The sequence below is a fragment of the Phascolarctos cinereus genome, unplaced genomic scaffold (assembly GCF_003287225.1).
Source record: "Phascolarctos cinereus isolate Bilbo 61053 unplaced genomic scaffold, phaCin_HiC Scaffold_4;HRSCAF=312, whole genome shotgun sequence".
Classification (NCBI taxonomy): Eukaryota; Metazoa; Chordata; class Mammalia; order Diprotodontia; family Phascolarctidae; genus Phascolarctos; species Phascolarctos cinereus.
The window spans coordinates 143,505,539-143,532,307 of NW_027555847.1; the positions used below are offsets into that span (position 1 = coordinate 143,505,539).

The 26,769-nt window shown below is 38.1% G+C and overlaps 1 protein-coding gene across 1 annotated transcript in view; it reads right to left on the reverse strand.

Moving 5' to 3' along the window:
* MSANTD3 (Myb/SANT DNA binding domain containing 3) overlaps window positions 1-16,095 on the reverse strand; it is a 17,550-nt gene extending 1,455 nt beyond the window's left edge. Inside the window, exons 1-2 of the mRNA XM_020995577.2 lie at window positions 15,998-16,095; window positions 8,160-8,609 (exon numbers count right to left, since the gene is read on the reverse strand). Of these exons, the coding sequence (XP_020851236.1) occupies window positions 8,160-8,577 (418 nt within the window). The 5' untranslated portion in view covers window positions 8,578-8,609; window positions 15,998-16,095. The remainder of the gene's footprint in view (window positions 1-8,159; window positions 8,610-15,997) is intronic.
* Window positions 16,096-26,769: the final 10,674 nt, after the last annotated feature.

The following is a 26,769-nucleotide window of genomic DNA, read 5'->3' on the forward strand; positions in this document are numbered from 1 at the left end:
AACTTGTCTGTAATTTATCTTTTCCCCTAAGACACTGAAAAGTTAAGTGCTTTACCCATAATGACAGGATGTATGAGAGGTAAGATTTGCACCCAAGTCTTCCTGTGGCCAAGGCCAGTCTTGTATCCACTACTCTGCAATTCATCTTAAATTTTAACAACAACCACAACACAACTAAGATTTTTACAGAACTTTAAAGATTGCAAAGTTCTTTCTTTACATGTGATGTCTTCATATGCTCACAGTATCTCTGTGAGGTTAAGTGTTATTGTTATCCTCATTTTGCAGATGAGGGAATTAAAGGTGAGAGAGGTGAAGTGCCTCTCAGAATTAGGAAGTATCTAAGATAAGGACACGGGGTCCTGTGGAATCCAAGTCCACTGCTGCATCCATTATGCCACCTAGTGGCCAACTGAAGATACATACTTTTTTTCAAGCTATTAACTAGACATCCATTTTCTTAATGAAGTAATGAAATCTGGATGGCCTAGAAAAGTTAATGCACATTCTAAACATGCCTAATGGTATTTCTAGTGATAAGTTGCTTCCCAATCATGAATTATATTACATTGCTTTTTGTAAGCATAAAGTCTTGATGAGAGAGGAAGGAGGTGTAGGCATCGTTTTCCCCATTTTTCAAGCAAAATACATAGAAATCACATATCATATTTAAGGTAACATAGGAAGTCAATAGCAGAGAAGGGGCTTTAAAGCTCCTAATTCCCAGTATATTGAGCTATATCCAGTTTAAGCCTGAAACATCAAGAGATGACGTAAAAAATATAGTCCAGTTATTCTCTTACTACATAGTAGCAGGAAGATTAGGGCACCCTCTTTATTAAAAAAAAAAAAGGATGAAGGTAGATAGAGAACCAGCCCTGGATTCAAAAGGACCTGAGTTCAAATCTGGCCTCAGACATATAACATTTACTAGCTGTGTGACCCTGGGCAAATCACTTAACCCCATTGCCTAATAAAAGCAAAAACCAAAAAAAAGGAGGAAGGAGAATACAACCTTTTTGATGCAGATAAGATTAAGGAAATAGTAATAGATAGGTCAAAGTTAAAAAAATTACAACCAATTAAACCAAAAAATCACACCATATACCACAATAAGTTCCAAATAGATACATGACCTAGATATAAAAGGTCTATCATAAACAAATTAGAAGAGCATACAGGAAGATCCTTTTTACAACAATGGATAAGGGGAAGAATTCATGACTAGACAAGGGATGGAGAGGATTACAGAAGATAAGAAAGGACAAATCTGATAGCATAAAATTGAAAACATTTTTGCACAAACAAAATCAATGAAATTAAAATGAGAACAGAAACAGTTAACTGGAGAAAATTTTTTTACATAAAGTTTCTCCAAAAACAATGTGATATCTAAGATAGAGGGCAGCTAGGTAGTGCAGTGGATAGAACACCACACCTAGAGTTAGGAAGATTCTTCTTCCCGAGTTCAAATCTGGCCTCAGATATTTACTAGCTGTCTGACTCTGAGTGAGCCACTTAACCCTGTTTGCCTCAGTTTCCTCATCTGTAAAATGAGCTGGAGAAGGAGATGGCAAACTGGACCAGCATCTCTGCCAAGAAAACCCCAAATGGGGTCACAAAGAGTCGGATAGGACTGAAAATGGCTCAACAACAATATCTAAGATAGAACTGATTAAAATATATAAATATATATGAATAAAATATAAATAAAACAAACCCCTTATAAATAAATAAAAATATATAACTATATAAATAAAATATATAAATATATTCCCCCAGTAAATGGTCAAAGGATATGAACAGGCAATCAGTTTCCAAAGGAAGATATCTATATAATCAACAATCATCGGGAGAAAAAATGCTCCAAATCACTAATAATCAAAGAGATTCACATTAAAAACATTCTGATATTATACCTTATATTTATCAGATTGGCTAAGATGACAGAAGAGGTAAATGACAATTGCTGGAAGGACTTCGAGAAGACTGACACATTAGTGAATTATTAGTGGCCCAGCCATTCTGGTAACTAACTATTTGCAAGTACGCTCAAAGAGCTACTAAACTCTGACTTAGTGATATACTAAGCCTACAACTCAGAGATCAAAAAAGAGGGAAAAGATCCACATATACAAAAATATTTGTGCCAGCTCTTTTTGCTATAGCAAAACACACACACACACACACACACACACACACAACTGGAACTAAAAGGGATGCCCATTCATTGAAGAATAGCTAACCAAATTATGGTATATGGCTGTAGTGGAATATTACTGAGCCATGAGAAATGGCAAAAGGGAAAGTTTTAGAGAAACCTGATACAGAGTGAAGTAAACACAACCAAGAGAACCTATTTATACAATAACAACATTGTAATAATGAACAACTTTGAAAGACCTGAGAGCTCAATCAATATGATGACCAACCAGGACTCCAGAGGGTTGATGATAGAACATACTACCCATCTCCTGCTGGAGTGCTGGATTCATGATATGAGACATGTATCTTTGGGAACAGCAAATGAGAGAATTTGTTTTTCTTTATCATTTGTTACAAAGGTTGTGTTTTTTTTTTCCCCTGGGTGGGATGGGGAGAGATTTGGAGGAAGAAGGAACCTGCCAATAGTTTCGACAAAAAAGAAAAGAAGGGTCTATGAAGCATTTTTTAAACTGCCCAGAAAAAAAAAGAAAGAAGTTCAGAAGGAAACTGAAACAGGACAGCTTTGAAAATAATGTGCTAAATTAATTAGAGACTTAAAAAAAAAGCGGGCTATACATAATAAAATCATGATTTCATATTTAATAGTCCTTTTCTGTTCTATTTTGTACATGGAAATGCTCTTTTTTTCGGGGGGGGCAATTGTCAAGTACAGAATAAAAATAAATTCTGACCAAGCACTTTAATGAGTAAGTAAAGAAAAATATTAAAGGAAAACATTTCAAGTCCATCACAGAAAACGTGCTGAGAAAAGGGGAGGCTCACCTATGTGGCAAAGAGTACAATGCTTTTGTAAATGAACTAGAGATTATCTTCCAGGAGAGGAACAGAAGACCCTGTAGACCATCTCTATCCAGTCACTGCTCTGGAGCCTCTGCTCCACTCTAAGAAAATTTTTGTTGATCAATGACATCATGAGGATGATATCATGAATTGCCCATGAATTGGATTTAAGTGAGGCAGGCAAAGTCATCAGCCTCATTTTCTCCTCCAGAGTCAATGACGTCCAGTGGCAAGACAAAAGTCAACATGACTGGCGATGGCCAGGGGTACAAATACAGGCTTGGGAAAGGTTAAGAGGTCACAAGAAAGCCCAGTTACTCCATACCCTCCTCAGACACAGTAAGCACTTTGCAAATCTTAAAGCACTATATAAATTCTAATCTTATTCATTGTGGTTTTTATTCCCATACCAGAAAAGGGCAACACACCTACTTACTGAAATAATCCTATGAGAAATCTTAGTGGAGCAGCTAGGTGGCACAGTGGATAGAGTACCGACCCTGGAATCAGGAGGACCTGAGTTCAAACGGGGCCTCAGACACATAACACTTACTAGCTGCATGACTCTGGGCAAGTCACTTAACCCCAATTGCCTCACCAAAAAAAAAAAATCTTAGCAAACATTATGAGTTATTCCCTGGGACCCAGGAAAAGTAAGCATGACACAAAGAAAAGTTATCAATGTATCATATTAAGTATAAAACAAAGAAAAACTTCCATAATTACTTTAGCAGATAAGTGGCAAGATTATATCCACTACCTTTCTTTTTTTTTCCCCATTACTGTTCTTAAAATAGGTAGGAATAATTTTCATTAACATAGCAAAGAGATCATATTTAAAACCAAGAATTAACATCATACTGCCTAGAAAAGTTCCCCCTTAAAAATAAGAACAAGGTCTCCTGCAACTAATACCTGCTGAATATAATAAAGAAATGTTGATCACCATTATCAGAAACGAAAAAGAAATGTTATGAATGTAGAAAGTAAGAAATAACTTTACATTATATAGATAACATTAATATAAGCTTACAAAATCCAAGAGAATAACTTAAAATGACAAATTCAAAATACATTCAGCATTCTCTGTCATTATAATGATTAAGTTTGGCTCCAGGAGGAAATAAGAAATTGCACCTCCTTCCCTTCTTTGCTGAATTGGGTGGGGGGGAGACTGTGAGTGTGGAACTTTGCACATGTCAGACTTATTTGATGTGTTGGGCTGGCACTGTTGAATTGCCTTATGTTTTATTCCTTGTTAGAACAGATAATGAGGGATGGAATATATTTGGAAATGAAGGTGATGTAAAAACAAAAGATATCACTTAAGAAAATTTTAATGAGCAGCAAGGTTGTAATAAATAATTAAAAATCAACTGTATTCCAATATACCAACAGCACCTAGATAGAAAATACAATAGAAAAAATAAATTAAATGATAGAAAATATTTGATATGTAGTTATTAAACCCAGTAATAAGTTATTTATGTAAATAAAAACATTAAATTCCATCAGGAGCACTAAAAGAAAGGATTATTAAATGGAGGACTTACTTTATTATGCCTGGGAAGACTAAATATTCACGGAGATTTAATGCAATATCAGCTTAAGTCCCTATGGGAAATTATAAAGAATATGAAAAACTGATAGTGAAAATTATCTAGAAGGAGTAAGAAAACTAAGAAATTTAAAAAGGAAATAATTATATCCTGCCCTACCAGACTTCTTAACCTTAAGAGTTGCTTAAAATTCTTCAGTGGTTCCTATTATCTCTAAGATTAAAAAAAACAAACTCATCAGCTTAGAATTTAAGACCCTTTGCAATCTGTCCCCAACTTACATTTCCAACCTTATTTCACTGTTTTTCCCTTTGCTATTGTGTGATGAGATCTCAATTCAATCAGCCAATCCACTGATGATACCTTTCAACTTTGTTCCTAGAATCTGACAAGTATGCCATCTCTGTTGCCATTTATGTTGGCATCGAGGTGGCACAGTGATAGAGGGCTGGGCTTGGAGTCTGGAAATCCTGAGTTCAAATAGTACCTCAGATATTTGCTTCCTCCCCGTATGACCCTGGGCGAGTCATTTAACCTGTCTGCCTCAGTTTCCTCAACTGCAAAACCGGGATAATAGCATCTACCTCATAGGGTTGCTGTAAGGAACAAAGGATATAATATATGAAGCACTTAGCACAGTGCCTGGTACATAGCAGATGCTTAATAAATGCATGTTTCTTCATCCTCCCTGCCCCCATGACTTCAAATCAATGAGAAAAACACTGAAGACTATTGGGTGGTATTCAACTAAGGACATCTCTATAGATTGAGATCAACCATAGAGAAGGCTTGTTTCTATACTTTATAACACATGCAATAAATTGCAGATGGGCCAAAGAAAAAGATTTTTTAAAAAATTCTCACTAAAAGGTAGAGGAAAAGAGAAATATTTAGCGTTTATGTTGCACCTTAAGTTTTGCAATGTACTTAGCCTGGGAGGTAAGTGCTGTTATTATTCCCATTTTGCAGATGGGGAAACTAAGGCAGGCAAAGGTTAAGTAATTTGCCCAGGGTCACACAGCTAGGAAGTGTCTCAGGCCACATATGAACTCAGGTCTTCCTGTTTCCAGTCCCAGTACTCTATCCACTGTACTACTTAGCTGCCTATTTTACCCCAGCTTAAGAAGGAAAGATAAATTCATGACTACTGAAAATATGAAGGATGTCAGATAAGGCATGTTTTAATGGATACTTCTTCAATACTTTGAAAGATTTGTGATCATGCTTATTCTTTAAATTAATGCACATCACAACTTCATTATAGCTTAGTAACCAGTTTCAGGATTTACTCTGGTCAAAAAATTCATCACTTAGTAACGTCTCTCTTTTTCTTTAAACTTGGCTAGGTTGGTGATGAGATGATGGATTCTTGGCCCATTTGCCAAGTCCATTCTATTAGCATTTCTAGCTTGCTAGAAGTTTCTTCCTATTGACAGGAAGATAAGGTCAGCTCCATGCCAGAATGACGTATTAGAGCTACACTTGAGTATTTTATTATATACAAAGAAAAACATGGAAAAAATGGGAAACATATATATGACCAAAAATACTAACGGTCTGTTGGTTTTGCTTAGCAGTTTGTTAAAAGGGATGTTTCAAGGCTAGTGTTGGGGGTGGAGTAGGAGGAATATGTTGGCAAATGAGTTTAATATAACAAAGCCCTAGTAGGCATCAATTTTTAAAAAATTGTCTTAAGAGGGCCAATGAAAAGTCCAGACATGTAAAAATATATTCCTGATGTCACCAATTCCATTTGCTAAGTGGTCAAAGGAGATCCCTTTCTTAGCAGAGAGGTGATGGGCTAGAGGTATTTAATGAGACATATAAATTAAGACATGGCAAATAGGAGGATTTGATTTGTGTGACTATGCTTATTTGCTCCAAAGAGAGAACTTTTATTTTGGTAGAGTAGTGGAATTGGGGGAAATGGCAAATTAGTGTTAGAGATACTATAAAAAGGAAGAAAAGAAAATAACATCAACGAATGATTAAAAAATAGAGAGAAGAAGAAGAAGAAAGAAGTTCAGAAGGCACCAGATAAGGAGGGCCATCTTGGATCTACCATATAAAATTTTTAAATATAGAAAAGCACACTATGTAGCTATTAAAAAAGACCAAAAAAAAAATGAAAACCATGAAGCCTAATATTAGTGACATATTGTTGAAAGCTGTTAACATTAGTTTAGTGTCAGCTCCTAGCATATAGTGTTTTACAAACAACAAGTGTATAATAAACATTTGCTGGACTGATTCCACTGGAAAATGTGTTCCAGGTTCTAAATAACTGACTTACAAATAGCTTTAATTTTAAAAAACCCAGTACCTAAGTTGAGGGTTTCCAAAGCCACATATAAATATTTTCTGACATTATCCTAAAGAGGAAGGCATCTCTGTATAGCCATTTCTTTTTGCCTATTACTTATCTATGGATATTTTAATAGCTCAGTGATTACTACTAGCCTTTTAAGTTGTGATACCCAGCAATTACTTTTTTGTGTGTGTGCAACAATCCTTCCTTTTCCTTAGATGAGTTCTTTATGATATGCTTGTCAAACAGTTATAATTCTTGGAGTCAGGAAAACCTGAGTTCAAATCTAGACTCAGATATTTATTAGCTGTGTGACCCTGGGGAAGTCACCTAAACTCTATCTGCTACAGTTTCCTCATCTCTAAAATGGGGATAATAGTATGTACTCCATAAGATTGTTGTGAGGATCAATCGAGATTATATTTGTAAAGCATTTAAAAATCCTTAAAGTGCTAGAATTATTATTTCTTCTTTAAAAATTAACATTAATTTTCCTTTGAGAATTTCTGAGATCCCTAGGGTATTTTTTTTTTTGGTGAGGCAATTGGGGTTAAGTGACTTGCCCAGGGTCACACAGCTAGTGAGTGTTATGTGTCTGAAGCCGAATTTGAACTCAGGTCCTCCTGACTACAGGGCCAGTGCTCTATCCACTGCACCACCGAGCTGCCCTCTAGGGTATTGTTAACAGTTGGGAATCGCTGAAGAAACATTACAATAAACTTTTGGAAATGCTCATTTTCTGCTATTTAATAACAGGGCAGATCCCCCTTAAAGAATGCCCGTTTCCATCCCTAGAATGCATTCTGATGCATCATGCTAAATGACATAATCACCAGCAGTCCTTGGGTAATTAAATAAAAAATTCTCCCATTTTTGGAAGTGTCTGTGGGACCTGTAATAAGATGTCACAAGGATAAAGGGCTGCAAACATATAAATCAATAATTTATTCTAGCATCTGATTCTTTCCCTCTACAACAACAACATGGTCCCCAGCTTTCAACAGGGAAAATCAAGAACCAGCATCAAAGTTTGTGTAAAAACTGGGGACATGGGCAGCTAAGTGGCACAATGGAATAGAGCATCGGCTCTGGAATCAGGAGGACGTGAGTTCAAATCCAGCCTCAGACACTTGACACTTATTAGCTACGTGGCCCTGGGCAAGTCACTAAACCCCACTGCCTAGCCAAAAAACAAAAACAAAAAACAAAACAAAACTGGAGACATTACACAAAAAATGCAGATGGCATCCCAATGAACAGAGCAAGAGTTAACAGGAGCATTGTACCTTGATTTGCTGTGTCAGGGTGGTAGTCTGACTCTTCTTCCGGAGGACTCTGTAAAAAGTAAATTTGCTCAGGGAGCATGCTGGCAATCTTCTCTTTTCCTATTCCCTGTGTGCTTAGAAGTGGACTAACGCTCCGTTTTACCTTCTCTCTTCTTTCATGTGCCATTATCTTTTTGGTCCGTGCCTTGATGTTTTCCCAACACTTCTTCAATTGTTTGAAATCTCGTAGTGACACGCTAGGTTGAGAATTGTACTCGTGGGCGAGAGCCTGCCAGGTCCTCTGTTTAAGTGCAATTGTCCTAGCATCACTTTTCTTACATTCAAGCACATATTTATACTTTTCCACTAATGCAAGCAAGATACTCTTTTCCAATTCAGAAAAGTATTTGGCAGGTTTTATAATTTCGTTGTTTTGCATTTTCTACTCTTTTTCTCCAGGCAGTAAGAATCCTGTAAAAGGAAGTTTTAAATAATAATTATATGTTCGACTAAATCTTCAACAAATTATTTTATCCTAATCACAAGTAAAGACCTAAATTTATTGTTTTTTTAAACAATTATTTTATTTATTTCATTAAATATAAAAATTTCTTAAACAATCTTTTTAAAAAATTTGACTTCCAAATTCTCTCCTTCTCACCTCCTTGAGAAGGCAAGCAATTTGATTATTGATTATATATGTAAGTCATGTAAAGGAGTCATGTAAAGCATATTTCCATATAATCCATATTGAAAAAAAACCCCACAAAATAAAACAATAAAAATAAATAAAGTTTTAAAAGTATGCTTCAATCTGCATTCTGAATTTGTCAGTTCCCTCTCTGGAGGTAGATAACATTTTTTTCATCATCAGTCCTTTAGAATTGTCTTGGGCCATTGCGTTGATAAGAGTAGCTGTCTTGCACAGTTGATCATCCTTACAATATTGTAAAGCCCTAAATTTAAATGTTTTCTTCTCTGCTAAAGCATCTATTAAATAAGAAAATGTATGATATCCTTAAATTTATCCATGTTCAAAATATATCTTTTTAATTAATAATAATAACACCTGGGGTTTTAAGGTTTACAAAGAATTTTACACATAACTCATTTTACATACATTTCTTTTCATGCACACAACACTATAAATGAGGTGCTAATTGACTTGCTATTAAGTGTCAACAGGAGAGATTTGAACATAGGTCTTAATGATTCCAAGCCCAGCAATCTGTCTTCTATACACTATATAACATCATACAACATCATCTTGCATTAGTCTTTATCTGATGAAAATTATTTCTCACATATTACAGCAAATCAAATCAAATCAGATTCTCTATAACCTTACTAAAGCACAACTTTTTTTAAAGAGAGATAGCTTGTTTTGTGTAATGAAAGACCACTGAATTGAGAATCCCAACACCTAGCTTCAAGTCCTAGCTCTTACGCTAGAACTCCAGTCAGAGAGGAGATGGGAGTTCCAAAGCTGCTCTAATGTGGAAGGATGATGAGTTTCCTGATGATGAGGTTTCTTGAGGACACGATGGAGTCAAGGAAAATAAGTAAACCTGACGGGACATGAAGAAATGGCTGTCCTAGGAGTCCTCCTTAAATAGAGGCTTTGGAAGGCCTTTTTTTAAAAAAAATTCTTGTCTTACAGCCATTCAGTCCTCCGATAGAAGGCCAGGGTGTAGTGAATGTACCAATAAGGTGGGAGGCTTCAGACACTTACTAGCTGTGTGACCCTGGGCAAGTCACTTAACTTTGTTTGCCTCAATTTTCTCATCTGTAAAATGAACTGCAGAAAGAAATGGCAAACCACTCTAGTGTCCCTGTCACGAAAACCCCAAAATGAGGTCATGAAGAGTCAGGCACAACTGAAACAATTAAATAACAACCACAACCAAAGCTGACATGTATCTGCATATCTATATTTATATCATCTGCATCTATACTTATATCTATAGCTATATACATACGAACATATGTGATATGTAACATATAAAACAGTATAATATATACCATTTATGACATCTATCTACTATAAAACATGAGCATATAACACATATTTAACATATATAACATATAACAAAATAGGTAAAACAGAATGTAGCATAGATAATGTTAGCCTAATTGATGACACTACCCGTGTGTAATAAGCAGCAGCGTGCATGTGTAATATGTCACTTATTATGTATGGGCCATATATACGCATAACCCATATATATGCAAATAATATATTTGGCAAGATGGCTGGCCTGGGAGCCCTCTTAAAATGCTGGCTTGGGAAGGAGCTCTTTGCCTTGCATTCAAGCACTTCAGCACTCCAGCATTCCAAGCAGAGGGCAACATAGTGTAATATTGACCTTTTCCTTTCTTTGGACTCTCTCTTCAGTCTATACTTATCAACCACTTGACTTGTCTTTTGCCACAGTGGCTATTCCAAATATTCTTGTTTTTTCTCAAACTCTCCATAGCAGCACCCTTCTCCTCCCATCTTCTCAGCTGAGGACCTCAGCTCATTCTATACACACACACACACACACACACACACACACACACACAGAGCTATTCACTGAGAGCTTCCTCTTCTACCTTCCTCCTTATCTCGAATAATTCAGCCATCTTTTCCCTCCCTCTATCTCCATCTTTACCCCTGAATCACCACTTCGACTTGCCAAGGCAAACTGTTCGATATGCACCCTTGATTCCATCTCTTCCAACAGATTTCCCCCTCCAGCATCTCCACTTTCTTTAATCTGTCTCTATCTACTGGCTCCTTTCCTTCTCCCTACAAACACTCCCATGTCTCCTCCATTCTTAAGAAACCCTAACTTCATCAAAACCATACTCAATAGCTATCATTCTGGGTCTCTCTTCCCCTTCTTGGCTAAACTCTTTGAGAAAGCTGCTTACATTCCCTGCCTCTATTTCCTCTTCTTCTACTCTCTTCTAAACCCCTTGCAATCTGGTTTCATCATTCAACAGAAACTGCTCTTTCCAAAGATACCAGTGATCTCTTAATTGCCAAGTCTAATGGCCTTTCCTCAGTCCTCAGCCTTGAACTGTGCAACATTTTGACACTGCTGGTCAGCGGCTACTCCTGGACACCCTCTTCTTTCTGGGTTTTCATGGCATTATTCTCACCTGGTCTTCTCTTACTGTCTGTCTGACTACTCCTTAGTCTTCTTTGTTGGATCACATCCAGGTCATGCTGACCAACCATGGTGTCCCCCAGTGCTCTGACCTAGGCCTTTTTCTCTTTTTGCCCTATATAATATTACTTGATGATCTCATCAGCTCCCATGAGTTCAATTATAAACTATGCAGATGATTCTTTTACCTATACTTACAGCCCTGTCTCTCTCCTGAGTTACAGTTCCATATCACCAACTGTCTTTTAATGTCTTAAACTGGATGTTCCATAGGTATCTCAAATTCGGCATGTCCAAAACAGAATTCATTATCTTTTCACCTTCCAAACTTCTCTATTACTGTCAAGAGAACCACTATCATCCCAAGTCATTGTCTCAAAATCTCTCTTGACTCCTTACTCTCATTCACTTGCTCCACATATCAAATCCATTGCCACATCCTTTTATTTCTACTTGCACAGCACCTCTTGTATACTCCCTCTCCTACAACCCTAATTCAGGACCTCATCACCTCACACCTGTAAAGGCCTTTTCACTGGCTTTCCTCCAGGTCTGGAATGTTCTCCCTTCTCATCTCCCACCTCTGGTTTCTTTCAAGTTCCAGCTAAAATCCCACCTTCTACTAGAAACCTTTCCTGATCCCCCCTGCCTTTAATTCTACTGCCTTCCCTCTATTTCCAGTTTATCCTGTGCTCATTTATGCACAATTGTACGTTGTCTCCCTTTTAAACAGTGAGCTCCTTGAGATCACGGACTGTCTTTTGCTTTATTTTGTATCTTCAGCCTAACTTAACATAGCACCTGGCATATAATAGGCACTTAATAAATGCCTTTTCATTTATTCATTCATTTTTCAGTGGAAGAAGTATCTCATGGATGAAATCACAGGGTCCTGAAGTACTGAAATATGGTACCAAAACAGGGTGGAGGTAGGAGGAAGTTTAACTACCTCCATATTTTAAAGTATTATAAAGCAACAACTATCAAAACTACCCAATTAAAAAACAGACCAGGGTCCGCTAGATGGCACAGCAGATAAGAGTACCAGCCCTGGAGATAGGAGGACCTGAGTACAAATCTGGCCTTAGACACATAACACTTACTAGCTGTGTGACCCTGGGTGAGTCACTTAACCCCACTGCCTCACAAAAAAAAATAGACCGGTGGAACAGAATAGGGATCCCAGAAGTAGAAACAAATAAATTAAAATTTTAATATCTGAGAAACTAATAAAAACAAAATTTGATGAAATAATATGTTACAATAATATTATTAGATATTATAATATATAATTCAATAAAATAAACCAACTCATTATATTGCTTACATTAGAAAAATAAGTTAAAATATTAAAACCCACAGTGATGGGCAGGGCTGTAGGAAACAGGTACACTCATACTACTGGTAGCAGCATAAATTGATCAAATGTTTCTGTAGAACATAGGTTCTTAACTGCTTTTTGTGTCATGGATACCTTGGCTGGCTGACAGAGCCTATGAACCTGTTCTCACAATAATGTTTTTAAATGCATTAGAATAAAATACCCAGGATTCCAAAGGAAACCAATTACTGAAATTATTAAAATAACAACAATCACCAAGTTCATGGACCTAGGTTAAAATTCCTGCTGGAGAGTGATCTAGCAAGTGGTAGAAAAATCTATGAATTGGTCATATTCTTTGACCCAGTAATCTCAATACTGTGTATATATCCCAGGGAAATTAGCCAAAAGAAAAAGGGCCTATTTGTTCAAAGGTGTTTATAGTAGTGCTATTTATAGGACCAAAACCTGGAAATGTCCCAGATGCCCAACAGTGACAAAATGACTGAACAGACTGGTCACTGCAATAATGCACTTACTAACCCACCATTGAGAATGACAAATAGGATGATCATACTGACGTATGGAAAGGTCTGTGTGGAATAATGCAAAGTGAGCAGAGGAGAACAAAGAACTCTATGAACACACTGACTGCAACCATATAAAAATGCCATTAACTAAGAAGACATTATGGAGTTAGGTAAGAGTTGCTATTGATATTTGAAAGTATGTTTATTTTTTCATTTTAAAGGTCACTAAGTGCAAAAAATCATTTAAAATATTGGAAGCAGAGAAGAGAGAAAACTTTAAAACAAAGGTCAGATCATGAAAACATATTCAAAATAGGAGTAACAAAAAGCGAGAGAGACATAAAAGCTGAGAGAGAGAATTAACAAGCTATTACAAAGCCTCTTCCATGTGCCAGGCACTGTGCCAAGCCCTCGGGATATAATTTTAAGCACAAGAAATTCCAGCATCTACCCTCAAGGACCTTACTGTCTAGTGAGAGGAGATAACAAGGGAGCTGAAGTAGGGGGTGGGAGATGGGGAAGGGGAGGTGGATGGGAACGAAGGGGGAATAGTTGCAAAGTCAGGAGAGTGAAGCTTATCTGGTCTGGTCCCTTCACCAACATGGAAGTTCCTAGAGGAACTCACCAATGGGAAAGGGCGGCCAGAGAATAGAGGGAAAAGGCAGCCGAAGCAGGGTGGCTGCAAAAGGGAAAGATCAGGTAACACGACTCTGAAACAAGCAGAACACCTGAAACATCATTGCAAGTGAGAAGATTGACCTTTGTAACTCCAGATGACCTACAACAGGAGCTGAAAATCAGCCCAGGCCTTTGTTTTAGGAATTCAACACTGGAAAACACTCAACACTAGCAACTGGTAGGTAAGGGGTCCTGACAGGGCAGCCTCACTCTAAAATCAGTAACATTTGCTTTGCATCAAGTAGGTACTTAATGATGGTTTATTGTAGGAATGTTTAGTATATTAACTTAGGGGCATAGATCTGCCAGAAAGGAAAGACTAAACGGATGAAGAATATTTATTGTCTAGTTTTCAACACGGATTGGAATAGACACTCTACAGAGCTTGTCCATTGGTATGGGTAAATATGTAAGACAGACAATACAATAAGAGGGACCCAGAAATGGAAAAAAAATAAAAAAAGGAATTGAGTGGGCTGGATTACTTTTATGAAACTGGCTTCTCATGACAGCTAAGGTCCATATTATTAATAGAAACACTTTATTGGTGTCATTGTATAGCTTGTGTTGTGTTTGTCCTCCATTTTCGTAGAGGACCATGACATCAGGGAGATGGTGATGTGATTTTGCAATTGACTTTGATTTGAATAAGGGAGGGCTGTGCAAAGTCACCAGCCTCACTGTCTCCTCCAGAGCCATCTGGGTCCAGTGGCCAGATATTCATTAGGACGACTGAAGATAGCAGTGAGAAATGGAATGCCACTGCTTCAGAAAAATTAAAGATATTCATTACACAAAAAGAAATGGAAAAGCACATGGTTAAGTAAGGGCCAGCTGCATAATATAAAAAATGAGGAAGTCTGAAGAAGAATAAAAATGAAGGATGTCATCAAAGAGCTGTATGACAGAAAGAAAAGATGAACTGGTTACCTAGTGAGTGGGAGCGATGAGAAGTGGGAAGCCAGAGTGATCCACTACCCTCACAATGTCAGAAGAAATTAAGGAAGAGCTCCAGCACATTGGCTGGGCCCCCCGCAGTAGATTTTTGGGAGAACATGGAAGAGTCACACAAAGTAGTCAAGGCAAAATGGGTCGTCATCTGAATATTGTAAAAACCTCATGAATCAGTGAGGTCATGGATCCATTTTGATTATTTGCATATAGATTTTGTGTTCAAAGAGATCTTTAAGATAGTCTAGCTTGGAACCCAATCATTTTACGGATGAGGAAACTGAGGTCCAAACAGAACAACCTTTGACAAAGATTATACAGCTAAATAGAGCAGCACACAGGAACAGAAATGTTATCTCTGTATGGAGTGCAGTGGCATAAAGGGACTGATTTCCATAGGGTGGTTAAAATTACCAACTCTGAGCCACAAATGAGGCTGTGACTCAGCATTGGCCTCAGGCAAAATTGTGAATTCCAGACATATGAGACAATCTATGCACAGGCATGGATAGTCATACAAGAGTAACAAGTAACAAGCCAGTTTGATTAGAACAGACTAGAAACGTAGGTGGGAGCCATATTGTGGAGGGCTTTGAATGACAAGCTGAAGATTATGTGGTTTATCCTGAAGGCAATAGAAAGTCACTGAAGATTTTTTTGAGTAGAGGAATGACATAGGCAGATTTCTGTTTTAGAAAGGCTAATTTGACCGCTGTGAAGGATGGAATGGAGATGAGAGAGACTGAGAGCATGGAGGCCAGTTAGGAGGCTATTACAACAGTCCAAACAAGAGGTGAGAAGGGCTTGACATAGGGTGGTGGGAATGAATGCAAGAGAGAAGGTGAAAGCAGTCAATAAGGTATGATAACTGGTTGAATATAAATGATCAAGAAGAAGCATGAATCAAGGATGCCTCTAGGGTTGTTAATCTGGGGTGATTTGAAAAATTGTGGTGCTTTCCAAAGAAAAAGAGAAGTCTGGAAGAGGGGTGGGTTTGGATGAAAATAGAACAGGAGTTCTTAATCTTCTTCGTGTCATGGACCCCTTCTCAGAATAGTGTTTTTAAATGCATAAAATAAAATACGTAGGATTACAAAAGAAACCAATTAGATTGAAATGCAGTTATTAAAAAAGAAACATTTTTAAGTTCACCAACTGCCAGTTAAGAACCCTTGAAACAGAATGAACTCCATTTTGGGATATGCTGAGTTCGAGATTGCTTACAAAGTCATCCAGGCAAAGATGTTCAGTGGCAGCTGGTCATGTGAGACGATGGAGTTCAGGACAGTTCATCCTCTTGCCATGCTTTCCAGCCTTTACTTCACCCTTAATTTTAAGAAGAATTTATAAGATGAGAAAGCTTTAAGAAGTTTTTTTATGGTCTTTTAAAAAACATTTTAACTTATTAAAGGAATAGGGGGAGAGGTACTGGAGTAAAGTCAGTAGAGGGACAATCTTGGAGTAAGCAAGGCTTTGAGTTCAAGTCCAGTGTCTGACAGCCCTAGTTCTAAGAAGTTAGATAATTTAAAAAAAGCTTTAAGAAGCTTTGTTTATGGTCTTTTAGAAGACTTTTTGATTTATTAGAGAATAAAAAGAGAAGTAGTGGAGAGAAAAAGGGACAATCTTGGAGTTGGAAATATTTGAGTTCTGATTTCAAGAAAAGAAAAGTTTATTTTTAATGAGGCTTTGCAATGTATGCATATTTGCCTCTGACATATTACAGTATTATTATTTGCAAATCACTTAACCTCTTGGGAGTTCCTGAGGAAAATCTCTAAAACAAAAGAGAAAGTTGTTTTCAAATGGACCCTGAAATGAAATTATTGGTTGGGACAACCCACCCCCCCCAAATTAGAATGAGTTAGTTTATTAATGCCATTCTAATAACAAAACCAATAATAGCTCTCATTTATATAGTAGTTTCCAATGTAACAACTAGGTGAGCGCAGGTTTGGATGGAAGGAATTGTCTAGAGGGCATAAAGGCACTGGGTCCCTAGGGAACTGAAAAATACAGTGCCTTTATTTTCCAAGTTGAAGTATGGGAAACACAGACCATCCTGTTTGCCTTGTTGCCACAGCTGAGCAGCGGCCTTTTATAGTTGCTACTGAAGGAATTAAAATAGCAAATGGTAGTGGGAATTGAGTGAACCACACTGACTCCATCTTGTGACTCAATTCTGGAGCTAGCTCAGTTCCCTTTCTATTCCATTATGGGTCTAGCCCAATTTCTATCTGGTGAAAACACTCTATTCAATTGTGGGAAAAAAGAAAGTTCTATTGCATTGCATGGCTGGGAAGCTGGACCATTTCTTGCTGCCACTTCAAGACCTTTAACTAAGAACCTAGGTTATGTTGACCGGAAATCCAATCAGATCCAAAGGTTGATACAAGGAGTTTTCTCACAATTATACATCTCAAGTAACCCATATGTCTGATCTGAAAACTAGCCCTGTACTGGTCAATCAGTTATTGTTTCCATGTTCCTTTGATTGTTTATAGATACTTGTGGGAAGTGGGGCACCTCTTTTTCTGATTTCAGGGAACTGCACCTATTAGCTCTCCCCCTCCCAACTTGGAAAGTCCCTAGAATCTTTCCTCCAATAAGAAATCAGATTACCTAATTTTGTATCCTGATTAATTGTTTTCTTTTCATTTATTGGTCTTATTTGACTAATTGTTTTTGATGCAAAAAAATCTGTCCATCCCCCCTGTATTTGGGGTCCAGTGCCAAAACTGAGGTCTGTTCCCCGTTTGTTGTGCAATTAGCATCCATTGCTTAATAAATCACTATGTTTGGATGTTTGAACCTTTGTTTCCTCATTCATTTCATCTTTTGTCTATCACACTATGGTGACCCTACGTTCTAAATTTTCTAGGACAGTTCTGATTTCAAGAAAAGAAAGTTTATTTTTAATAAGGCTTTGCAAAAAGAATAACCTGCCAGATCATGTGTCCTAGTTTAGGTTTGAAAAATATGTTCGCTATAATATTAGGACATAGAGCATGGTATTCACAGGTTTTATGACTAGAAATGTCATAGCCAATGATAATAGGCTCATATTTTTAGTGTTTTAAGATTTACAAGGAACCCTATAAGGCAGGCAGTGAAAGGATTAGTATTTCTGTTTTACAGATGAGGACACTAAGGCTCTGAGTAGTAAAATGACTTGTCCAGAGTCAGGTTTACTGATTCCAAGCTCCTTATACTTTCCATTATACATTGTAGTTTCTCATTGTCACTACATCTTCCAACCATCCCAAGGTATAAATACCACACTCATATTTATCAAGTAGCTCATAGGTTTTAAAGTTGGAAAAGACTTCAAAAATTATCTGGTCCAATTCCCTCATTTTACAGGAGAAGAAATTGAGGCCCATAGGAAATAAGTTATATAGGAAATAAATAGCATACCTTGGATTTGAACCCAAATTCTCTGACCCTAAGTCTATTTCTCATTCTACCATAATGCACTGCCCCACTAAGAGCTAGGTACATATGGGCCAGTAGGTGAGCAATTTCATGTCTTTACAAAATGCTTTACATATATTATCATTATCTTATTTCACTCCCACAGCAGCCATACAAGGTAGGTAATACAAGAGGTTGTTTTTTTTTTTTTTATCCCCAGGTTAAATGGCTAGTAAGTGGTGGGGCTAGTACTCAATCTCAATTCTTCTGACTCCAAAATTAGCATAGTTTACATCTCTCAATTACAAACATGTGTCAACTGAGCTTCAGACCCTAGTACAGCGTACCTGGGTATAATTTGAGGGAGATATTTCACAAAATCTCTCTGGCTCATATCCTAATTGAGGGAAACCCTAGGAACATTAGTATCTGGCTTGTTTTGTTCTTCCCTAAAGAAGTTCAGCCCCACTTCAAACATTCAGGTTAGTAAGACTCTGAATATAGGTCTGGTTTTATTGAACTCAACCAAAAAAAAAAAAGCAGCAACAAACCACAGAATGGAATTATATCCATGGGAAGTCAGGAAAACTCTAATTTCTGAGAGGTCTCAAGCAACTGTCCTCTCTTTTGCATCCCACGTTCCATCACTATCTACACAGTCAACATGACTCACAATACCAGCAAAGTAATAGGAGGTCCAGGTTGCCCCTTGGTGAACGTGGTTCACTGCTGCACCATCCCCTCTGGCATTAGTGAGAACAAAGTCTTCAGGTTTGCTTCATCCAGGAATGACTTTGCTCACCATTTCTATCTTCCATGCTTGTGCAGACTTCTCCCTAGGTATCTCTACTCAGCTCTGAATGCTTCCTCTTTTCTTTTAAGAACAAGCCTGACGTCCAGCTCAGGTATATGACCTCTATCAATCTTGATATGTGAACTCAGGCTGCAATTTTGAAGCTGTACACTTGGGCCAGTACCTTACTAAAGGTCAGTGAGTTAAAGAAGACCCCAAGAGCGTTACACTGTATCCAGTGAGTAGAAGGGGGTAGGTCTCACCTTATGCTTCTTGGCATCTGGCCCTAATCCATGCCAAACAATATTGTGTGATGTGTATAAAAATGCTTTGGACTCAGAGATCATTTAGACTTGATTTGTTAAATTAATATTCATGGAAAATATTTTGGGCCCTTTCAATGGTTTACTGAGATAACAGGATAGACCATTTAAAATCAGATCTATCCTTGAAAATCTAGGATATATAGTTTGCATCTCCCTCTTCAGTTCATTTAACAGATGAGGAAAACTGGGGCAAAGGGGTAAGTGACTTGCCCGGGGTCACACAGCCAGTAAATATATCTGAGGCTAGATTTGACTTCAGGAAAAGTAGTCTTCCTGACTCCAGGGTGAAGGGAGAGTACACTAGGAAAAATTTCATCAACGTAACAATTATGCTGAAGTCTTGCCCTATACTAGGGTCAGGCTGCTACTTCAAACTAGGTTTGGTAGTTTTCAGGATAGTCGATAAGGCAGAGTTTCATGGAGTCAGGAAAAGCCATAGCCTGATGTGAAAACAAGTCTCCTTTAGAAATCTCCAGAAGAAATATTATATAGTGGAGAAGTTCACCTTGGAGCCAGAAAAACCTCAGGTCAAGTCCCAACTCTGACACCTACTGACTGTGTGATGTTGAATTAAGTCACTAAACCTCTCCGTGTTCTAGACAACTCTCTAAAACTTTAGATTGTAGAGGAATTATAAGTTATCTACACTGGAGAGAGAATATCCTCACCTAATAGCCAATGAAATCACAGTTTCAGTTCCTGTTCCTGTCCCTATTCACTCTGGAATGAGTTGTTCACTCATAGCCCAGATCACTAAACTCCATTTACTAAAGTTAATGGTTATTGGTTTGGGTGGGGATGAATAATGACTCCTCTCCCCTTCTGTACTGTTGCTTCTATTGTCTTTTAAGTTTTTTCCAACTTGTTCCTCTGCTCTCTACCAGTCCCTTCCCCACTAAGTTCATCAGCATTCTTAGCCAATTAGGAGTCTGACTCAACCCTCCCCTACATTCTGCATATCCAAGAAGTGCTTCCGTTTGTTTGTTTGTTCTGAGGTTTGGTGTTTTATGGACTATATCTGTGATTTCATGAAGGTGGGGAGCGCTCCAGTTCTTCCTCCACATAGCTTCCAGATTCGATTAATACTCCTAAAATGGAGGTCTAACAGCATCTCTCTTCTGCTGAAGATGCTGCAGTAGCAAGAACCAGGGAGATGATAACCCACCTGGACTCTTCCCTAGTCTGCCCCCTTCTGGAGTTTGTATTCAGTTCTGGGTAACACGTTTTAGCTGGGACAATGACAAGCTGGAGTGTGTTCAGAGGAAGGTGACTGAGTTAGTGAGGAGGCTGGAGAACATTCCTGCCATTTTTGTTGTTCAGTTGTATCCAACTTTTAGTGACCGCATTTGGGGTTTTCTTGGCAAAGATACTGGAGTGTCTACTTCCTTCTCCAGCTCATTTTACAGATGAGGAAACTGAGGCAAACAAAGTTAAGTGATTTGCCCAGGGCCACACAGCTAGTAAGTATCTGAGGGCAGATCTTAACTCAGGAAGATGAGTCTTCCTAACTTCAGGTCCAGCACTGTATCCTGTACCACCTAGATGCCCGTACAAAGATTAATTGAAGGATTGAGGATGTTTGGCATAAAGAAGAGACAACTTAGATTGCAGCTTTATATGCCAAAAAAAAAACTCCAATAAATTCTTTACACTTAAGGAGCTACCTCAGGAGGGAAAGAGTTTCTCATCACTGGAGAGCTTCAAGAAGAGACCTACATTTAACCCTGCAAAGTCAGCTGCATGATAGGAAATAGATAAACTTAAGGTGGCAAATCCACTCTGCTCTAATAATTTTAATAATCGTTCTGTCTAGTCTAGATGTTACAAAACAACATATTTCTATCTGTCTGCTATCATAAGACGTCGAACATAATGAGCACCACCGTCTCCCTTCCCTGGCAAATGGAATTACCTTTATACCAAACAAGACAATATATATAAACTGGTTCTGTAACGCTTAAAGAACCATATAAATGTGAGCTATTATTATTATCGTTATCATCGTCAGCCTGATATTAAATGGAAAGGCTAAACTGTTCATAGTACATACTCACAGACATTTACCAATGCCTTACCACACTTTATGATGCTTCACTGATTTTATAACAGTTTAGATGCAGTAAAGTATTACTATTTAGAATTATGGGACCATTCTTTAGTGCCTTCCCTTCTAAGTCTACCTTCCACCTACTCTGTATTTAGCTTGTGGGGACCAATTTATGTATATGTGGCCTCATCCATCAGAACACAAGTCCTTTAAAGGCAGGGACCAGTTTTGCTTTTTCCTTGTAACCCCAGTGCTTAGCACAGTGGCTGGTTCTTAGTACGCACTTAATACCTAACATTCTGTGGTGACATCACTCACCTCACCCAAAGCATATCTCTATTCACTAGGTAAGGCATCTATCACTTTTCTTCCACTGGCAATCTTATGACCATAATAGTAAGAGCTGAAATTTATATCACACTTTAATGCTTGCAAAATCTGATATATATAGATATACATATATAAAAATAGAAATATATTATACATACATACAAACATACTGTATAATATATAAAATATATATGTGTGTATATATATATATATGTATGCACATATATGTTTCATTTGAACCTCACAAAAACCCTATGAGGTAAGTACAACAGGTATCATTACACCCATTTTACAGATGTAGAAACAAAGGCTTAGAGAGCATGAGTGCCCAGGATCCAGGGATATACTGTTAAATGTCTAACAATTGGCTCTCCAAAAATGTACCACAAAATTTTAAGTTTAACCTGCATAATTAACATTTTCTTCATCACTGAGTCTAGACAATCTAAACAATAATGCTGATTTATAAACACTTGCCAATTTCCAATTGTGAGTAAATGCTTACCATGAAAACTTAACAATAGGCTCTCAGGAGCAATACAAGTGGACTCCAGCACATCCTTATGAGGGTTCCACAGCTAGTAAGTTTTAAAGACAGATTTTGAAGCCTGGTCTTCCTGATTCCAAGCCCAGAGGCACACATCCATGCTCCTGTCCTAGACCTAGTCCTCCATACTTACTCTGTTGTTTCTTAACTACCCACTATCAGTCATTTTCTTCCTTTTTATTGTACCATTTCCTTTTGTGTGCACCCCCTAATTCCTTTACAATTATGTTATTTCCATGTATATTTACTTTTTTTTTTTTAACGTTTCCTTTCCTCTGCTCCTCTCTGCATTTCTATGCATTATCCTGTCCTTTGGGAAATTGCATATGATATATGTGGTTAATTTGTTTTTAATATCTGTGTAAGTTTGTGTATCTGTGTGAACTAGATGATGGTATGAGTTGAGGAGCCCTCCCTTAAAAAATATCTCTTCCAGAGGCCTACTCCAAATGCCTAAAATCACTCTACCGTTTTTTGTTGTTCAATCGTTTCTGACTCTTCATGGCCCCATTTGGGGTTTTCTTGGCAAAGACGCTGAAGTGGTTTGCAATTTCCTTCTCCAGCTCATTTTGCAGATGAGGAAATTGAGGCAAACAGAGGTAAGTGACTTGCCCAGGTCACACAGCTAGTAAGTGTCTGAGGTACGATTTGAACTCAGGTCCTCCTTACTCTAGGTCCAGTGCTCTATCTACCGCACCACCTAGCTGCACTTACTCTATCACTAAAAATCATTCCTTTGGGATAAAAAAGCATTGTCTTTAAAAGATCCCTGATAGTGTTAACACATTTATCTATTAGAATTCAAAAATGGATTAAATTATCAAACTAATTTATATCATCCAGTCACAGAAAGGGTCCTGAAGGATTGTGAGGCAGGACAGGTAAATTACGATGGGAAAAGAGACTTGGAAATGTGATGACCATAAAGTAACCTCCCCCCAAAATAGCCTAATACAAACTATGTGATGTAGTGAGGAGGAAGGAGGAGGGAAAAGGAAAAGATACCAGAGTCATTTTCATACTTGTGAGTGAGGGGAAGGAATGTGTGAAATGAAGCAGAGAATGAGATGTCAGCTCCTAGGGAAGGAGGATCCTAGTTCTCAGTTCTGGTCTTCCACGGTGGTTGCCAGTACATCATCACAGGCTTAAACACTTAAATTATGAAGATAATTCTCCAAGTGAAAGAATGTCTAGGATACTAAGAGGACTTCCGTCCCTTTGGGTCCTGTGGCTCCCTGGCATGGGTTAGCTGGCCTGATCATCTCCTAAACATTTAAAAATGGTCACAATATGTGATGTCTCATCATGGCGTGGAGGTGGTGTCAGTCTCCTTAGAGCTTATGCCAGTGGAGGACAAACTCTGACCAGTCCTACTCAACTGGAAAGGCTTCATATCTAGCCCAGTGATTGAATAACTAACTGTATGTAGGTTGGACTTTTGAGGCCCAGTATAGCTAGGGATGCTTGTTGGCAGAAGCTTGTCTACTAGGTGATCAATTTTTTTTTTTTAGCTCCAACAACTTCTAAAGGCCATTTACTCAAGTGGTAAAGGAAGGGCTACTGTGGTCAGCCTGAGGCAAAGGCAAGTACCTACTGCCATAAAATCACGTGTCCTTGAAATATTTAAGTATTTAGATGTGAGAGAGCTGGAGAGGAGGTGAAAAGGAGATCAAGGGCCACTTAGGAAAATATGCAGAATGGGGATAAGTTGGATCTCAATCTAAAGATGATGCAGAAGAGGAACTTTGGCTTTTGGCATAGTTAGTGGGTCCTAAGAGGTTATGGGCTTCCCAATACCATACCCTTTTGGAAAAAGTAACCTAATAGAGCAAGAATAAAGAAGAATCTCACATACAACTCAGGTACAGATAATGCGTTTTGTTGTTGTTTTTGTTCAGTCACTTTGATCATGACCAACTCTTTGTGACCCCATTTGTGTTTTTCTTGGCAAAAATATTGGGGTGGTTTTACCATTTCCTTCTCTAGCTCATTTTACAGATGAGGACATTGAGGCAAACAAGGTTAAGTGACTTGCCCAGGGTCACACAGCTAGTAAGTGTCTGAGGTTAAATTTGAATGGAGGTCTACCTGACTCACGGCTTGGCGCTTTATCCACTATGCCACCTCGCAGTCCATTACAGATAAGTCTTGCTTTATTCCAGAGATGTACTGAGAAATTGTAGAATCTTTGAAACTGAGAATGTTAAATGCAAAAAAACTCACTTTCTAAAGGTATCCTAAAATTAATTTTTTTTAACTAGAAGAATTCTTCAGAAAAACAAATAATTCCTACTTTGAGTTTTATGCTTTGTTAAACTCATGTTCATGTTATCAAGTTTTCTTAAAAGTATACCTCCAGTGGAAGATTATTGCTTTGAATTGTTTTTCTTACTCCCCTGCAACAGTCTGGATGATGTGTTATAGTAAAAATAAAAGGTACCACAGACTTAAGAACTCCAAACAATGCAAGAACCATGGTTCCAGAGTGTCTGTGATGAAACATGCACAAACCACTTCCTGACAGAGAGGTGATAGCCTCAAGACACAGACACACATTTTTTAAAATGGTCAATATATAGTCAAAGGCTTTTTTTCTTTTTGAGAGAAAATAAACGCTTGATTGAAAAAAATTTTTTTAAAAGGCATCAAAAAAGCTTTTCTAAAAAGCACACTTCTACATTATAGGACAAAGTTAAAGTTAATCTAGAGCAGAAAACAACCAGTCATATCTTGAGTGATTAATTTCCTGGGAACAAAGCTCCTTTATACGAAGTTAGCCATGTTAAAAAAAAATCTTCTTAAGTCATGTGAAGAAGTTAACATTGTTAAGCTTCACCAAACTCCAAATCAGCCAATCCTTTCTGTTTCCACCTTCCTTCTCACTTCTAGATGCTGTCTTTAGCTGCATCTGACATTATTTTAGCTAGCATTTAATAATATTATTGTATAATAAGTCTCCCTTTACACATTCTTATGTTCCCTATATTATTATTATTATTATTATTATCTGATCATGACGTTTCTAACAAAGGGGTGTCGCTGGAATGAATACCTTTTGCCAACAGAAGAATCATAGCATAAGTAACGCTATAACTTTTCATTTTTGAAAAGTATTTGAACACAATTTTCCTTGAATTTGAAATTCTCCAACTGCATTTATGAAGCAGATTGATACTTACACAGCAATGGATTAGGTGCTAGGGTTATAAAGTCATCCATACGGATGATGTGGAAAGCACAGTGGTTCTGGAGTCAGCGCATTTCTTGGTTGGTCGCTTACTATCTATGGCAAATCACATATCCCCTCTAGGCCTCGTGTGTAAGATGAGGGCACTGAACTTGAGGACCTCCAAGGTTCCTTTCATCTCTAAGTCACATCCTGACTGGGGGGCTGGAAGTGGAGGGTGGAATATAACACTATGGAGTCACATAAGTAAATAGAAGGCAATTTAAGGAAGGGAGCACTGGAAACTTGGAAGGGGGGGGTGTTCTTGTAGGTGATGCTTGAGCTGAACTAGCTGCCTGACTCGTCTCCCTTAGACTTTCCTACAGTTGAGATAATTTCATTCTTTCTGCTCAGCTGCCATTAGATTCTGAATCTTTACTTTGACTCTACATTTTGTAACAGATCAGGTACATATATATGCATACATACTTATCCACATTTTCCATGTATATGCTTACCCTTATTGTCCTCTTTTATCTACCCTCCCAAAAAACGGGGCTCTTATATTTCAGAGAGGACAGTGAGACAAAAAGGTTCCTAACACAAGCAACAGTTGGAATGTCATGGTTTGGGGACAACGATGAAAAATCCCCAAGAGACAAGATAAATTCTCATGATGCCAGGCTACTAGCAATTGCTTCTAAGGGAGCAGGCCATGCTTAGGCTCTTCCCTGCTCCCCTACCAGCAACCTTCAAAGAAAAGTTGGAAACAAAATTACTCCATCAACTTTTTGGGTAACTTCATCCTGGTTGTTAGTCCCTAGCCTACCATGAGATCCCATTCAAAGCGTCCTCAGCTATTGCTGTCCCCCAGGTCACTGGGATTTCTTTCAATAGGTTTGTCTAACTGAGGGTGAGGGTATATAAATCACTGAAAATAGTGCCATACTGAACAGGGACTACCAAGCTACTTCGTAAGGTAAGAGCAGGCCTGGCCCTGCTTACCCAGCCAGATCACATCATGGGACTGTCATCGGAGGGTCTCCAACCCTGTTAAGCTCGAAGTGCTTGGGAACGTCTGTTCTGAAAATTCACAGTTCCCGTGCTAAGTACCTGCCCGCTGGTTTAAAACACAAACTCAGATGCTTTTAAGTTCTTCTTTCCATGGGGGGGAGGAAAGGGCGAGGGTAGTTAAAAAAAAAATCCCTCATTTTACAACTGCTTTCCGTGAAACAAAATGTTGCCTGGGCATTCAGGATGGAGATGGACAGCAGGTTAGCCTCATTCTCTCTCTCCATGCAATTCCTGAGCAACCCACCCCGTTGGTTATGGAGGACACCAAAGGCAGCTCCGCTCCGAAGTCCCGGCTGGGAAGG